General features: G+C 38.5%; 1 protein-coding gene across 1 annotated transcript; it reads right to left on the bottom strand.

Annotated features, from left to right (window-relative positions):
• Positions 1 to 93: 93 nt before the first annotated feature.
• Positions 94 to 16,027, bottom strand: zdhhc7 (zDHHC palmitoyltransferase 7). The gene is made up of 8 exons (XM_086279526.1): positions 15,882 to 16,027; positions 14,816 to 14,902; positions 8,751 to 9,101; positions 7,430 to 7,554; positions 7,111 to 7,207; positions 4,517 to 4,598; positions 3,809 to 3,939; positions 94 to 3,386 (listed from the first exon to the last, which is right to left on the bottom strand). Exons 3-8 carry the CDS (start codon positions 9,093 to 9,095, stop codon positions 3,204 to 3,206), a joined length of 963 nt encoding a protein of 320 aa, XP_086135652.1. The 5' UTR covers positions 9,096 to 9,101; positions 14,816 to 14,902; positions 15,882 to 16,027; the 3' UTR covers positions 94 to 3,203.
• Between the last annotated feature and the right edge of the window lie 961 nt (positions 16,028 to 16,988).

Genomic DNA, 16,988 nt, shown 5'->3' with positions numbered 1-16,988 from the left:
CCCAACCTCACACTTGCTGAACTGCTTTAAGCAAATCAGGAGCACGTGAGCATGAGTATGACAGGCAATTAATCCGAGTGTATAGCTTTAAATTAATCAAGTTTATTATGTAAAAGTATGACATTAACAATATAAGACATCATAAGATTATGACACCATTAAAAAAACTTGAATAAAACATTCCATTTATATATTGTTAATAGTAACCTTTATACTTTGCTTGTAAAGCTGAAGGACTTTTGTTCTTGAAGAAACATTCTCTCAGGAGTGTAGGACACAAAACTTTCACAACTGTTCATGGTGATATTAACGGTAAATCTGTGATCAAACACCCATCCTGTTAAGAACCATTACGACACAACACAAAATTCTCTCCATCCTTTATATTCTGCAGGACTCTGCTTCAACTGCCAACTACTGTGAGGAGAAAAAAAAAAAGCATTGACAGAATAGTGTTGTATTGGTTTAAGCATCTTTGCATGTTGTTCAACATTCATCTTCCTGTGGTGATTGTAGCTTTTTAAAGTCATACAGCAGAAAGCAGAGATTATCAGTGTAGTCCTTCAGCATTCATCGAGTCTGTTACCAAATATGAAAAAGACATGAGACAGTTTAAGAGTTCGGTCATGGAGCAGGACATCCTATTGTCAAATACTTGACCATATCAATCTTGCCCAAATGATACCAATCAAATTCAAATGCTTTGACACAGCAATATCTGCAATTACTTTTGTTTTTGTACCCACAACAACTACAACTTACAGTTCAGCACTGCATTAGAACTGTTATTTCTTTTGATATTTGCCTTTTATCTAATGACATAATAGTTTATTGGACTCGTCAACATTTCCTGCAACACATTTATTCAGCTGCTGCATGATTAGCAACATATATGCGTGCAAGACTAAACTATGGGAATTTTAGTATTATTTTCTGGCAAATTTTAAACTTCTTTCAGTTATAAAAATTTTCATTTTCTACTTTCTATGAAGCTTAACTTTTAACAGTTTTCAGTTTTTAGCATGTTAAGGACTTGTTGAATGTTCTATGATCTATATATAGTGAAAGTAAAGCAATGTTTAAATAGGAAATATATGAAATCCAGCAGAATACAAATGAGAAATGAGGCCAGCATTAAAATAATCCCCTGATATTAATTAGCTTTCAGTGCTGTGACCCTTCTGATGACAGTGCTGTCAAATACCATTCTAATGACAGCATGTTTTTCAAAACATTACAGCCATAGAGCATCAGATATTATTTATTGTAAACAGTGGGCACAGTTCCTTTTCTTAACGACCACAGATGAAAACAAACAGCAGTAATATTGTTCAGCAAGCAAATAAATTAGACTTTAAGAGTCTAGACTTGACAATACTTTGATAATACCAGCCTGTGCATCTGGACTTGACTGTAAACTGCAGATTCGAAAAGCCACATTCATCCGGTGCCAACAAACTCGTTAGTTAGGCAGAGTGAAGTTAGGAGAGTGGCAGCCACAAAATTGACATTTTCAAAAATCACAATATCTTTCAATCTCAAAAATTCAATTGATTTGATGTTTCAAAGGCATGGCAAAGTGTTCTAATAACACTGGGAAAGTGTCTGCTGCTGTCCTGCCACTAGATGGTACATGCCTGAAACTTTTGCAGTAATAGGAAAAAAGGCCTCACAAGCCTCTGCTGAGCTCCCCGAGACCGTATTAAAGCTCGTATAGTGAGCCTGGTACCTCAGTCTTTTTCAGCAAAGCACTCTTTTTAAATCTACAAGCTGACTTCACAATGGAGCTTTGCACAGTCGATCAGAATGTGAAAACAATGACCCAAAGGAGGTTGTGCTAACGTTTCAAACCTTCCTTTTCAACTCATTGTTACACACGGTGGCCAAGGAGCATGTAAAGTGACCATGTCTGAGACTCGGCTCTGTCTTGAGGGCTTATAACGTTGTTTTTTTAGGGTTTAAAATGCTGTGAAGACTTTTCCGATAACTTTTGTATATAGTAAAATTCCTACTACACAGAAGTTCCCTCTGATTTCCCACACAGAGGTTAAAAACAAAACAAAACATGAAAGTATTAAACAACGCAAACTTAGTAACATTTAGTCTTCGGCCTAATTCACTTCATCATGAAAGCACAGCCATCAGTTGTCCTGTTGTTTAACTGATTGCAGAGATAAGGAGATGTTGATCAGCATGTAGGAGTGATGGAAATGGATACACATACACAATTATTACAAAATGTTTTGTCCAAATGAAGACTAGCAGTAGTCGTCTCCTGTGAGTCATGGTCATCTGCTGAGGTGTGCACATGGTGATAAAGCTTCACCAATAAATTTCTTTTAGCTCGAGTAACCTAAACAACTTTATCCCGAGGACCCAAAACAAAAAAACCCCCAAAAAACAACAGAGATGAAGAGATAGAAAAAGCCATCTCCTAGATAAGAATGAGCATTGTGTTCATGGTAGCTTGTTAAGATGATTAAAGCCTCATTTCCAGACTAAGATGCTGAATGAAGCCTTATACATGCAGCACAGTTCAAACTCTAATGACCACTGTGCTCCATAACCAAGCTTTTTCCTCAAGTGTCATGTAAGTAGTGCATGTCCTTGAATGTGAATCCCCTGTCAGTGGTTCTCTTGTCTGGGCCAAAAGAAAAATAATTCAAGCACTTTCCATTTCGACCCACTTGTGTGGCTCCAGTGATGATGAAAGACGTTGTTGATCCATCCCTCAAAAAAAAAACCATTCAAAGACTTTTCTCCAATCTCATGTGCACAGCAAACAAAACATACTCAAGTTGTGTCCCAAGGTGCATTAGTTGAGTTCAAACAGCATCTTGGATGGTGGGGAATAAAAAGACTCACTTGAGTTACGTACTGCATGCGTTACCAAACAACACAAACCACATAGCTCCTCATTTTGCCCACCCTGCAAAAAAAAAATCCAGTTGTTCATCTGATTTGTGCAAAGCAATATCACATGTGTTGGATCCACATCAGCATGTGATAGACAACACAGACTCTCAGTAGTGATTGTGATACACTTGGGTCCCATTACTGCAGAATGTTTTGTCACCTACTCAGGAAAGACGCCGCCGGAGGTTCATGGTAGCTCCAGTCGAAGAGGGCATAGAAGAAATCCTTTTTTTCCACCACACCAGACACGGTGAGGTGTCGGTGAGTTGCATCAGTCTGCAGTCTTCTCAGACAGAAAACTCAGACCCACCACGGCGACCGTGGGTCAACAGCATTAGGCGCCGCAGACGCAGGCCTGTGAACGGATTGCACCACAGCAAAGATGGCGAACCCCCAAATACAGCTTTCATGCCATCCCATCTCATGCGACGCTCCCAAGTGGGTTTCTCGTTTTTAAGACGTTCAATTTCCTGCAACACATTTGAACCCACCAGAAAGGAAAGATCCTCAATAAGTTGTCCATTTCCTTTCTCATTAGCATGCTAACACAAACATTTATGCAGAGAACTAGAACAAAAGTCATTGCATATTAATTATACTACTATAGCTAAAGAAATTTAATGTACGCCTGAACAATGTCTCAGTTGATTATTTTATAAATAATATATCACTGCTATCTCGGTACACAACTTTTAGGTGAATTTCCTGTGACTTTTACAGATTAAAATTAACGAATGATCATGATTACCAATGAGATGACATTGCTGAGGCAGGAATATGACACCGTAACAACTTGATAAAATTAGTCTATGACTTCTTTCTTCGATTCATGAACATTTAATCCCTCCACTGCTGAAAGGAACAAAGCTTGCATGGCGCAGTAGATACTGACCGTCTCGTCATTGCAGATGGAGTGGATCTGCGTACCAAACATTACAGCTGTGAAAGTGAGGAAGAGGATGGCTTCGAGACACAGGAAGATAAGCAGCAGCACAGACACCCCCGGAGAGAACTCACTGCACTCTGGTTAGAGGAACAAAGTTAGAGGTTTCAGAGTGCGCTGAACAACTGAGTAAAACAGAATATAAAATGCCAATCAAATAACAATACATTTAAAATAGGACAGATTCTAAAAGGGTAAATGTCTTCCCTTTGGGTGTTTAAAAGTCACATAGGTGACTGGATAAAATCTAGTGCAGACCATTAAAATAGTCCCTTTGCTACAATACAATTGCTACGGCAGACTGTATTTTTTTGGGAGGTCAGAGTATTATCCTGTAGAGACGACGAGAAGCTAGAATTTGAAGAATGAAATATTATCTTCATTTTCTGGTTCACTCTTACAGACAGACCCACAAGGGAGCGGGAAGTGATGGATGACAGCTCAATGATGGCTTTGCCGCACAACTTCAATGACTTGTGCAGAGCAGCTGTTCTGACAACAGGATAAAAATCTCTTTCATTTCCGTACTCTGCTTCTTTTCTTCATGTCTCTAAGGAGTTTCAACCACTTGTACTAATAGTTGTATTTCTGCCTTAAACTGCATGTCTTTGACATCATGTGTTCATGTTTTTGAAAGTTAAGTTAGAGAAGCCTTACCGTTCCACTGAAGTTTAATACATGTGAAGAAGTGCATGCCACTGAGGCCGAGGGCATAGGCAGAAATCAAGGCTATGTACATCTATGGAGAGATGAAGAGAACAAAAAAAGTCACATATACAAAACAAAGAAGGTAAGCAAAACCACTCACAACCCAAAAGTTTACTGACATTCACTGGAGTAATGTAGCCTTAAACTATAAATTTCACATTCACAAGTAGAGCTGGGCCAGATCATACCGTTCAAGGTGATACCGGTATAATGTTGGGCAACGATAAGAAAATGAAATATCGCGATAGAATATGGGTAAAACGCGCATGCGCAGTGTCTTTGTTTTCATACGCACATGGCGAAAAAAGCATGGCGGCGACGGAGAATGAGAAGAGCGAAAACGGATCGATGAATGAAACGGATGAACCAGAACTGGTTTGTAAAAATGCTGCGACTTCAGTGGTGTGGAACTGGCTTGGCTTTCGTCCGTCAGATACACAACAAAGCACTATTTTTGGTAGCGCATGCTAGTGGGCCGTCGTTATTACCGTGTTTTTTGGCACATACGGCACACTTAAAATCAATCCTTTGATTTTTCTGAAAATCGACTGTGCCCCTTATAATCCTGTGTGCCTTATGTATGAATTCTGGTTGTGTTTACTGACCTTGAAACAATTTTATGTGCTACACAGCACTCGAAAATCTTTCAAACGTTTTAATACGACTTTGCTAAGCTACCGCTTGATGGATTGTCGGAGCATTACAGCCATCGTAGGCAGGAGCCTCGCAGAGTGATACGTACTGTGCTTCAACATAATATTACCGTATTGTGTGTGTATAACCTCTTTTTAAGTTTTGTGGATATTATACATGGTTATGCTGAGGATATGTCAGCCAATTTCCACTGGAAATGCCTTTTGGTTAAACTGTCAGCAAGGAATTTGCATTTGCACTGTTAAATTTTTATATAACTTTAATGCACATAAAAAACAGCTGCTTGTTTAAGTGAAAACACATTGATGTTTTTTTTTTTTTACATTAATAAAGTTGTGCAGTTGTAAAGTATTTTGTCTAGTGTCAATTATATCGTCAGTTATATCATTATCGCAAATTTTCAAATGTATATCGTGATAAATATTTTTGGTCATATCGCCCTGCTCTATTCACAAGTTTAAGTATTTAGACTTAAAAACAAAAACAACTTTCTATTTTAACCCTTTAAAACCTGAACCATGAAAGAACTGCCAGAAATCTTTAACTTTTTGATAATGGAGTGTTTGTGGAACCTTGCCACTAATCAGAAGGTCGGTGGTTCGATCCCAGGCTACCTCCTAGCTGCATGCCAAATATCCTTGGGCAAGATACTAACCCCATGTTTGCCTACTGGTGGTGGTCAGAGGGCCCAGTGGCGCCAGTGTCCGGCAGCCTCGCCTCTGTCAGTGCGCCCCAGGGCAGCTGTGGCTACAATGTAGCTTGCCATCACCAGTGTGTGTGAATGGGTGAATGACTGAATGTAGTGTAAAGCGCTTTGGGGTCCTTAGGGACTAAGTAAAGCGCTATACAAATGCAGGCCATTAACAATTTAGACAAAATATATACAAATTAGTGGTGTTAATAGATTAAAAAAATAACTAATCTCAAAATTGTCTGTAATTATACTTGATCCTGATTACTTGATTTTTTCAACTTTATATTTAAGCTTGTAACAGACATTTATCCAATATAATGAAGTAAATGCAGAAGAAACAAATAATCTATACTTAAATTCAAAGAGAATTTGAATAGTTTTCTTCAATCTTTTAACACAGGTTCTACCACATGTGTTAATTGCATTAAAAATTTTAACCGCGTTGACCGTGATGGCGGATTAATGTGTGTTAACGCGTTAATTTTGACAGCACTAATACAAATATTTGAAATTTTAATCTGCATATATATATTTATGAGTTTTCATTTATATCACATTTACTACATAAACCATATTTTTTGCAATTTAGTCATTAAAAATGTGTCATGCAATTTATATTCTTTTTTGAGGGTTAAAAAAAAAAAGTCACGCTGATGATGTAGAGGTCTCAAAAACTCACAAAAACACATGTATCAAATACGATATGCTGTTCTTTAAAGGGTTAAATGATGAACCTGTGTTTCCACAGATAACTTCTCCTTTATGGCAATCTGAAAGGAAAGTTAACTATGACCTTGTACCGCTCAACCATATATGACAGCTTTATGTTTCTGCCCTCAAAAAAGTTCCAGTCAGCACATGAAACCAGAAAGAAGTGCTGATGCTGTCAAGAGAGTCACAGATGGCCATGAAAGCACATTTAATGTCGGCATGTTCCTGCTGTGCGGTGCATCTCTACTGAGCTGAGCTGCTTATTTGATCATGGAAATGAAGCAAGTGGGAAGACTTTTGCAATATCTCCCATGTAGTACCAAATAAAATATAATTTATGTATTTATTTAAATTTAAAATGAGTGGAAAACAAGCAATTTTCTAAGAGGATTAAAAACAGTATTCTCATATGTAAAACGAGCATTTCTACTTGCTTTGTAACTTTAACAAACAGATTAACTCACGACTGCAACTGTGTACTTACAGTGAAAAGAACAAAGAATCTCTGGTTCTTTTCTCCCACACAGTTATTGACCCAGGGACAGTGATGATCCATCTTCCTGATGCATCGTTTACAAATACTGCAGGCAGGAGAAAGGAGAGTTTAATTCATGACAAACTGACTGCTAATGCAAATGTAATCAGCTACTCTGTTTGTCCTTTCATAAAATATGTTTTTAAGGAACATTTTTCCTGCTACAACAAGCCTGTGTATTACTAAGTCACAGAGTCTGAATGTGCTTCTGTTCTCATTACATGCTACTCATGCTCTGCCTGCTGCGTATGCATGGTGTTAGACTGACCTGCAGTGGTGTGCCCTCTCAGGCTTGATGCTACAGCACTTTGGGCACTTGTAGATGACCTCGCCAGGCTTCAACTGCAAGCTCTCCATATATTCCTTTGTTGCGTTACCCTTGGGAACTGCGCCCTAAGGAAAAGGGCAGACAGAAAAAGAAACATGCTATTTATTAAAAAGATCCACATAAATGCATTATGCTGGGGTCATTGAGAATTCAAGCATATACAGCAATTCACCCACTGTTCCTAATGTCTCTAGGCTGTGAGAGGGGAAAAAATACTTTAATTTAAAAAATAAATAAATAAAAGGAACAAAATGTCTACTTGTACAAAGTAATACAAGTAATTAATCTTAATAACCCAAAATGGCAATAGTCCAACTGAGACACAAACAGATGCATTGGTTCTTATTCACAACTTTTCTATTCTACTTGAGGACTCACAGCTTTTTCTATACACTATGTCTGACTCACCCTCTCACGCAAACATTCACACACATATTCACACTCTGATGAATGCACTGGGTCCAACTCGTGAAACACCCAGTGTGTAACGCACACTTAAACTCAAATACACAGATGACCTTAAGACCTTGAAAGTACAGCTGAAACTCCAGTTTCTCCACTACAGCGTACACTTCTGTGTTTTACTTGGTGGATTTCAATTAAGCATTTGTTCAGGAAGGGCCACTGGGCTGGAGGCACCAGTGGGGCTGTCACCAGACATTTTAGTTTCTTTGAGTTAGAATCAGTTGACATTTCAACAGCAGCACTAACAGTATTAGACGTGCAATCCCCCCGACACATGACTTCACTGTATTTAAACTATTCGCCAAGTATTAGAAGCAAAGTCAGTAGCAAACCAAATTAAAAGTTGAACATTTTTTTTGAAAACCTCAAATGCGCTTAACAGATTAGAGTAACAAGCTGACAGAAATTCAGTTCAGAAGGCTGCACTGTGCTGCTTTCGTGCACAGCATCCACTCACACACTACCCCTAAGCTTAGTGTCCCAGATTACATCAGTGAGTGACTCCAAGTATCACTGTCAGTGATTTTTGGTGTAAGCTTCACTGTCAAAACATCTACTGCAGTAAGACTACTATACAAAGTCTGAGCATCATGCCACACATCTTTATTTCATTAAGATGATTTGATAGCTAAAGCACCAAAAATTTAGCTTGCAAAATTACAACAATAAGCCAGGTTCTATTTAATATTTGTAAATGTTGTTTGTTTGCAAAAACAAATAACTGCCATCAGACTGAAACTCTCACACTTTCAGTGACCTTTGCCTTCTCCACCCTTACTGTAATAAACATACTTACCGGGTCAGTCAGCATGGTGCGCAGGTGCGAGGCCAACGCAAGCACAGCCAGTGAGTTGAAGGTAGCACCATTCAACAGCGAGTACCAGAAGTTCTTGGCAGGCAAAAGCATGACGAAGTTCACAACAAATTCAGCGTACAGAACCAGGAACCAGGTCATGGTTGCACACACCATACCACAGCTGTCCTGAATAAACCACAGAGTGCGGTTTCCTGCTGTGTGACCCACATGTGGACCTCCAACCATCACTCCGGCTGCAAGGCTACCTGTCTCGACATCTCCACCTGCTGACAGCAGCGGATGGTGCTGCTCCATATCTCGTAATCTGTGGTTTGAAGACTGCATTCTGCCCTAGAGAGAGGAAAGACATTCAAACTTAGTAGCAGTAAAAGTAATAGCAGTCAATCAATAAATACGGTTTAAACTAGAATCAGTACATCAAAGAGACAAATAGTAAAATGTTTGGGGAAAAGAATGAGGAATGTGTGTTAATTAAGAGTTCTACAAATAGCATCAAACAAGAATGTAAGGTACTTATTCTTAGGTCATGATTATCTGTAAAATGACAACTAAACCTTAGGACAGCAGTGATTATAACTAGTGATCAGAGTGCTTTCCAAAATAATTTGAAATCACATAATCAAATCATTTCTTAATAGTTTATGGCAACTTTATACATTCAAAGTTTTGGACAAACGTCTGATGCCAGCTGACACAAATGGGGCAAAGTATGTATATGATCAATGTTGCTCAACCCTGGACTCAACCCCCTCAAAGCTCAGGGCCTGTTGAGCCTTTCAGCATGATTCATTGGCGTACTCCTCAAGGTCGCAAGCGAACATTCAGGACCAGCTGGGGAAACTATCTCCACAGCTTCAGGATAAATCAATGGCTATTCTGGTACCTTTAGGAAACTGATCCCGCAGCTGAGCTACATGTTCAGGAGAAATAAAGGCTAATAATAATTTGTGGGCCTATTTTCCCTTTGGCTTGTAGGCTTTGTGTTAAAAAAAAAAAAAGACAAAACAAAATAATATAACAAAGCTTTTTAGATTCTGTAGTATTTAAAAAAAGAGAGAAAACAAATATCACACAGCCTTACTTTAAGGTCAAATCTAGTGTTTCTACCATTGCTGGAACACTTGAACCACCAAACACTCAAACGGGAAGAAGGAGAAGAAGAAGAAGAAAAACAATTCCATCCATCCAGGGTCTAGCACCCTATGACAGCAAATCTGGGGGGAACTGGGGCAAACTTTGTCTCACTTGTGGCAAGGTTATATGATGTCGTCAACTATTTGTACCTTTCACTCATCACCTCAACTCCACACATAACACACGAGTGAGGAGGTGCGCTTGCATTGAGACAGAAGAACAACAGGGAAAGGAGAAACTTGCACATCTGGAAAATTATACCAATATGCAGTAGCCTAATGACTCTTACACCGAGCTGTTATGAGACTAGTGCAAATAAATTGCTGAAAGAATGACTCCAAGGAATACAATTATTAATTTAACATTATTATCTGATCAGTATACTCAGTATTGGCATACGCCCAAAGCCAAATGGAGACGGGAAACTGTGGGATTGATGCATCCTTAGTGCACATGAGTGTCTGCTTCACGTGCCTATATACAGAGGAGCAGAGAAATACAAATGAAAAGAGTTAACTCTTAAAATAAAAGAACGGATCCCATTTTAAAGGAACAAGAGGAATAAAAAAATTTAAACAATGTCCAGTTTTCACAACAGAATACATGCGCCCCTGCTAACCAAACACAAATATTCAAGGCCCTTAAAGTGATAAGACTCAGCCAGAAGAACAACCTTGCACAAGGTCTTGCCACCCTCACCAATCTTACACTATTTCCTCATTACCACGCTACAGAATTGACTTAAGGTGAATAGTAGAGGTGCTTTAGCTGCTTCCTTTAGGTAAGCATTTAAATAAAATGAGACAGGAGATAGGGTGGTGCAAAGCTAAGCAGTCAGTCTTGTGCAGAATTTCTAATCAGACTGTCTTTGGAATACCCTGGTGATATTTGCTTGTGCTTGCACCTTCAACACCTTTCCATGACAGTGACTTTCACTGAAGTTGCAGTATGAGGTTTTTACCCTGCAGTGTTGAAAACTGCCTTTCTGGCTGCCAGAAAACAGACATCCTCTTTCTCTTTGGGAGTTCAGTTCAAGCCCCAAAGTGATTTCACGGTAACTGGTTCAAAATAATAGAGGTGTTCTGTAAAATCTGTGTTGCAAGGTGACACTTTAGTAGTGCATGTTTCACAGTCTGTGTGGATTGTCCCTTTTGATAATATGGGAAGTTATCTATATTGTTACACAAGAGTAAGTGCTAGAACACACAAATTCTTCCAAACACATCCTACATGGATAAAATATTACGTCACGCAAGCTAGCAATATGTAACTTGTGCAAACAACTGGTTCAGATAGTAAGAGTGGTCAAACTGTCTCTGCTTTAACATATCTTAGCTACAGATATAGTGCACAAAACAAATGTTTACCATAAGTTTGTATTTTTTTAAAGGTTACCTTTAACGACATACCTGTCTGATTATCATGCCCTGTCAGAGACACACTGTTTGTGATGGAGTGATGTTTTTGAAGTTCAAATTGTGAAAAGAAATCCTAATTTTCAGTGTGCAAGCACAGAAGTGGTAAAATTGCCACTTTTAACCACTCTTGTTAATTGATGTTCCTTTCATTCAAGAACAATAGCTTTTTCCTTTTTTTAATCAGAAGTGTCAGGCACAACAGAAGAACATATACACCTTTGAACACGAACTCAGAAAGGTAAATGTGCTGTGCTGTTTTATATATTATTTCAAAACACACTCATGTCCCTATACACACATTGTGTCGTAACTTGTGTGTCTAATCCACGGGTGTCAAATATAAAGCCCAGGGCCAGAATCAGCCTGCCAAAGGCTCCAATCTGGCCAGCTTGGCAGCTTTGGAAAATATTAAGGAGGACATAAATATGGGGCATTTAACTGTAATTTTATAAGTTTTTGTAGCTCTTCTCCTGAATACCTCATTAATAACCATTAATACTACATCAAAGTAAATAAATAAATTAAATTACAGAAAGTTTGTTTTTTGCCATCTACTATAGAAAAGTATGTTTCTTTTTCCAGTAGCTCCAGAATTTTAAAAAAAATTCATTAACTGATTATATAAAAAAGGACATTCTGTCAAATAACAAAATCCTCTCGTGTTATAATTAAAATGTAGGTTGGGCAATATGATACCAGAACTTTTTTGGCATTTTACACACTTATTTCTTACAATTTAATCATCCCAAATAGATTTATTTAATTTACTACAGCAGCATTTTTTCATTGTGAGGAAAAACTGGTATGTATGGTTTATATTGAGATCTTCTTTTTCACATTAAAATATATCAGGGACTAAATGTGTAGTTAAAGTTCTTTACTAGGGCTGCCACAAACGATTATTTTGCTAGTCGACTAGTCACTGATTATTTTTGCGATTAGTCGACTAATCAGATCATGCATCCATTGGACATGTGACTTATATATCGTGTTTAACCTGAGTAGCGAAAGACCGCGGGGGGTTTGAAAACGATTTGCCGGGAGTCCGGTGTTCTCACGGGCTCCAGTGAGCCTTGCCCCCGGCTAGCTATCCAGCTGGTGGGTGACAGATGTCTCCGAAAATGTCGGAGCGCTTTTACAAATATGTGGTGTCTTGATAAGCCGAACAGATGATTGAAGTTCACACAGCTCCATTCTCGCCTGAAAATATGTTCAAAGTTTATTTTGTGACCCAGAAAGAATAATAAGAGTAATATTAAAACTAAGTAGCTGCCGCCATTGTTGGAAACAGGAATATGCTGAGCCGTGCTATGAATTCTGGGATAGGTTGGGCCATATGCCCGACCCATCCTTCAAATCTGGGGAAAAGTAGAACACATTTGTCGGCTGCATTTGCAGAAGTCTTCGAATTTGAAAAGCCTTTGTCGTGTCGCTGTAACGTAATCAGCCTTAAAATGCGGGCACAAGAGGATGCGGTTCCTGAATTTGGACACGGCTACGATATCGGAAACTGCTTCTTCTTCTTGGAGGTTTAACGGCAGCTGGCATTCTCGTACATGCAGTGCTGTCATTTTCTGTTTCAGTCCGTTATTACACTCTTAAATCCTACTACTTATTCCTGCGTCTTTCAGGATCTTACAAGGCTTTAAACGACGCGTCGACTATTAAATTTGTTGTCGACGATTTTGATAATCGACGTAATCGTGACTAGTCGACTAATCGTGGCAGCCCTATTCTTTACACTGACAAAAAGGAGAGTTTCACTGGTGCGGCCCACTATAAGATCAAAGAGAGCTGTACGTGGCCCGTGATGTAACATGAGTTTAGCATCTCTGGTCTAATCTAATGAAACTACTTTGTGCATATTGTAACCCTCCAAATAAACTACAGCAGTGCATTTTTTTCTATATTGTGCAAAATAACAAAATACAGGATGTCTTACGTTAATAAAATTCTCCACGTTGTTAAACCTTGTTTATATATAAAAACTATCCTAAAACAAAGGAAGTTTGTTATCAAGCGACCCGAGTGTGATGCACGGAACAAAAACAATAAACCACAAATAAAGCTTCAGTTATGAGATGACTGTGTGTGTCGCTGAATTTTGCACTTCCTTCGTATAGATAGACTGCAATATTTCATATAGCAAAGCTGAGCTAATGTTTCCCACCCAGTTATAATGGGTATAACAGGAACTGAAAAAGTCAGCCCAGAAACTGATAGTGACCGACTGTCTAGCTCATATACATGCTTCACTTCAATTAATTACAATGACAGGAGAAACAGTTTGTGCCAGTTGATGAATATACTGAGGAAAAGCTGCTCAATCACCAGCAGTCAGCTACACTTGCTAAAAGAATAACTCACTCACTCATTGCATATTCCCAATACCACTGGCAACATTGCATTTGTATGTTAAGAAGTCATGCTGAAGTTTAATATCCACAAAGCTGATGCCATTAGGACCACAGGCCAGGTGAAGACAGACAGCATTGCCAGTAGACTTTTAAACTAAATAAAAACAAACAAAAAGGAAAATCACCATCCTAAAGAGGACAAAAAATGCTCTTGCTAGTTTAAGGAGTATTGATTTTTCCATTGTCAATAAAGAGGAGGTCCATTTAAGCCGCAGCAGCTGCTGCTTGTCCAGCTGTCTGCCCTTCCCAGTCAGAGGGCACAACACAACAGCCACCAACTGTCCTCTCTCCTCCTTTTCCTATCTTTGTAACCAGAAACAGCACCCAAACGCTATTCTGCTCAGATCACTTTATGGGACTCACACTAGTCTTGAGTCATCGCATGCCAACAGGGATGTAGCAGTTCCACCAAAACAGAAACCAAGATCACGATGCAAACGTCGACAATATCATCTCGTGGTTCCATCTTCCTCTACCACGATATCCACGTGCAGCAGTTAATGCCCATTTAAAAAAGTTAATCCTGTTAAAATCAGACATTATCTAATTGAATTATTGAGTTTAATTTTTGTTCATGATCCAAAGATTTCCCCCTGCTCTTTCCATTTCTTTTTTGTTACTCATCCCCTCTAATAAAATCTGAGGTTTGTTATATCCCCAACACGCTAAGCAAGAAAGGAAATTACATATACATACATACATACATATATATATATATATATATATATATATATATATACATACATACATATATATATATATATATATATATATATATATATATATATATATATATATAAATATAAATAAATAAAAGAAGATTTACTTAGTTATATTACAACTCACTGTCACATTTTACATACACCATCAATATTGCAGGTCAGATTCGCTATTAACGATTGAAAATACCATAAATTAAACCAGTTTGCAAGTGAATCAAGCAAATATTCTCTGCTGATCTGAATGTCGCTTTTCATCAGCCAAAACCAAGAAGTGGAATGCAACTTCTCCAGGTTTTGCATAAGCGACAAACTGGTGGCACAAGGTCCTTCCTCTGTTTGCTCTTGTTACATACCTAATATGTTCCAGCTTCACAACAGCATGCTGTGGTGTGCACCTCCTGGGCCAGCATTCAGGATGAAATACACATGTGGACTGCTGGCTGAAAAAGACAAAAGGCACACAAATATTTGTTCAGTTTCCACAGAGTGTAATGAACTGAAGTTATTATTTTTATTTATTTATTTATTTATTGTGACCGGCCATAATTACAGATTGAAGAAACCATTTCTGTCGATCAGTTTATACATCGCTTAATTTCCTTATAGCAGAATGAGAGTATGTGCCATATATATTTACAACTGTTTTTTTACTTCCAGGTGGCACACCCATAATTAAGGCAAGTCATGGTGATGAGGTGACACTGCAAATATAAACAGTAACATTTTTTTTCCCCGAGTTGGTCAATCAGTCCTTCTCTATTTGGATCAGCTCAATGTGGTCAAACTATAGTAACACTAATCAAATACACAAATTAATAGACACGGGGGAAAAACACGACCAGTTCCTCAACGTTGATACAAAAAACTAACCATGTAAACCTTTACAAACCACTTTGAACTACTCTTTAAGAAACTAAACTGAAATGTAAATGACTTTTTACTGGTTTTAAACTAGTTTGACCAGATACATATTATTATTATTATTATTATTATTATTATTATCAGGGGTCTTTAGGAGTCTCGTCACTCAAAAAGATTGTTTAGAGGTATGACTGATCAGACCACAAACCACTTTCTCATTGATCTTCCGCCATCAGTGGAACTCGTCGTACTAGTATAGGTATCACGGACTATCTGTCTGCCAGCTAAAAGCATCAACTGGGGTCGATCTTCAGATCTACAATACCTGCAGAGGTCGTGATAGAAACTCAACACTTCGACACACGCACACAGACAGACACACGCGCACGTACGCCAGCACGCACCGCTAGCCTGACAGTTCACATGCAACCGGGATGGCTGGTAAATCTCGCTTGCTAACAAGCCACTAAAATAAGCTAACGCCGCTAGCATGCTAACACTCTATACGAATGACGAGTGAGAAAACAAAACCTTTGGAGTGACAGCTAAATTACAAACCTTAATATTCGTCATGTATTTTCCTGGGAACTCTGTCTCAATACATTCTGGCGTAGCGTTTCAGCTGAACTCTTAACCCTCAAAGCAGCTGGATCTGCAGCAAGCGACACATCGTTTGAACAACGGGCTGAAAGCCACCAGTAACAACAGAGCTTCCGGGGTTCGCTTCGGGTTTGTCCGGTACCTTTCGTAATTTTTCGTCGAATCATATTTGGTTAAACATTGCCACCGTGTGGTTAATGATAGAATTGCGCTTAAAAACTGCGATACCATGATTTCTCCACTAGTGGGTGATATTGGCCAATTACAGTGAATAACCTTAGGTAAAGTTCGAGTGAAAAAGCTAAACTATAGTTAAAGAGCAGGTGATGTGTGTGTGTGTGTGTGTGTGTGTGTGTGTGTGTGTGTGTGTGTGTGTGTGTGTGTGTGTGTGTGTGTGTGTGTGTTTTAGATAGTGTGTGTGTGTATTGGGGCAAACTCCACTCAATAAAAAAAGAAACAAAAATAAATTAATAAAAACAGGGACCCTGTTACTTCAGGTTATTGCCCTTGAATTACTGAATAGCTATTTTTTTTTTCATTATTCATCTCAGCTGAATTGCATTCAGGGACCATACTGGTGCTTTAGAAATTTACTTTATATTTCTGCAGATCTTTATCAAATGCTTGCCCACAAAAACCTTATAACAGCATGAGGCTTTAAGGTGTATCTTTCCTACTTTTTGAAGTACCCAATTTTTATGCCACTTACTCCAGTGAGTAAGGTCAACACTGTTTAAAACTGCACAATTAAACAACTATGCATACACTTTTGTTGCATGGATACCTTTAAAATCAGTCTGAAGTTGAGGATGCTCTTGTAACTCAACCTTGATCAACATGCACATATGTATTTAGAAAAAAGAGGATGAATACTGTAATAAAACTCTGACTTGTCTGGGAAATCTCTCTCAAAACAAACTCACTAAATCTTGTGGCTGCTACATAACCTTGAACGTCAATTAAATCCATGAACTGGACCTATTGAGGGAAAGGTCACTGCAAACCAATAAAAAACTGTTCTGAGTGACAACCTTTTCACTGTGATGAAGCTAAGTGCTTTGCAGC

The sequence above is a fragment of the Aulonocara sp. 'chitande type north' Nkhata Bay genome, linkage group LG1, assembly GCF_057382095.1.
Source record: "Aulonocara sp. 'chitande type north' Nkhata Bay isolate Kocher_YH1m ecotype deep benthic linkage group LG1, A_spYH_male_GT1.1, whole genome shotgun sequence".
Lineage (NCBI taxonomy): Eukaryota > Metazoa > Chordata > Actinopteri > Cichliformes > Cichlidae > Aulonocara > Aulonocara sp. 'chitande type north' Nkhata Bay.
Note: the sequence above shows the minus strand (reverse complement) of the source record. Positions and strands in the feature narration are given on the sequence as shown.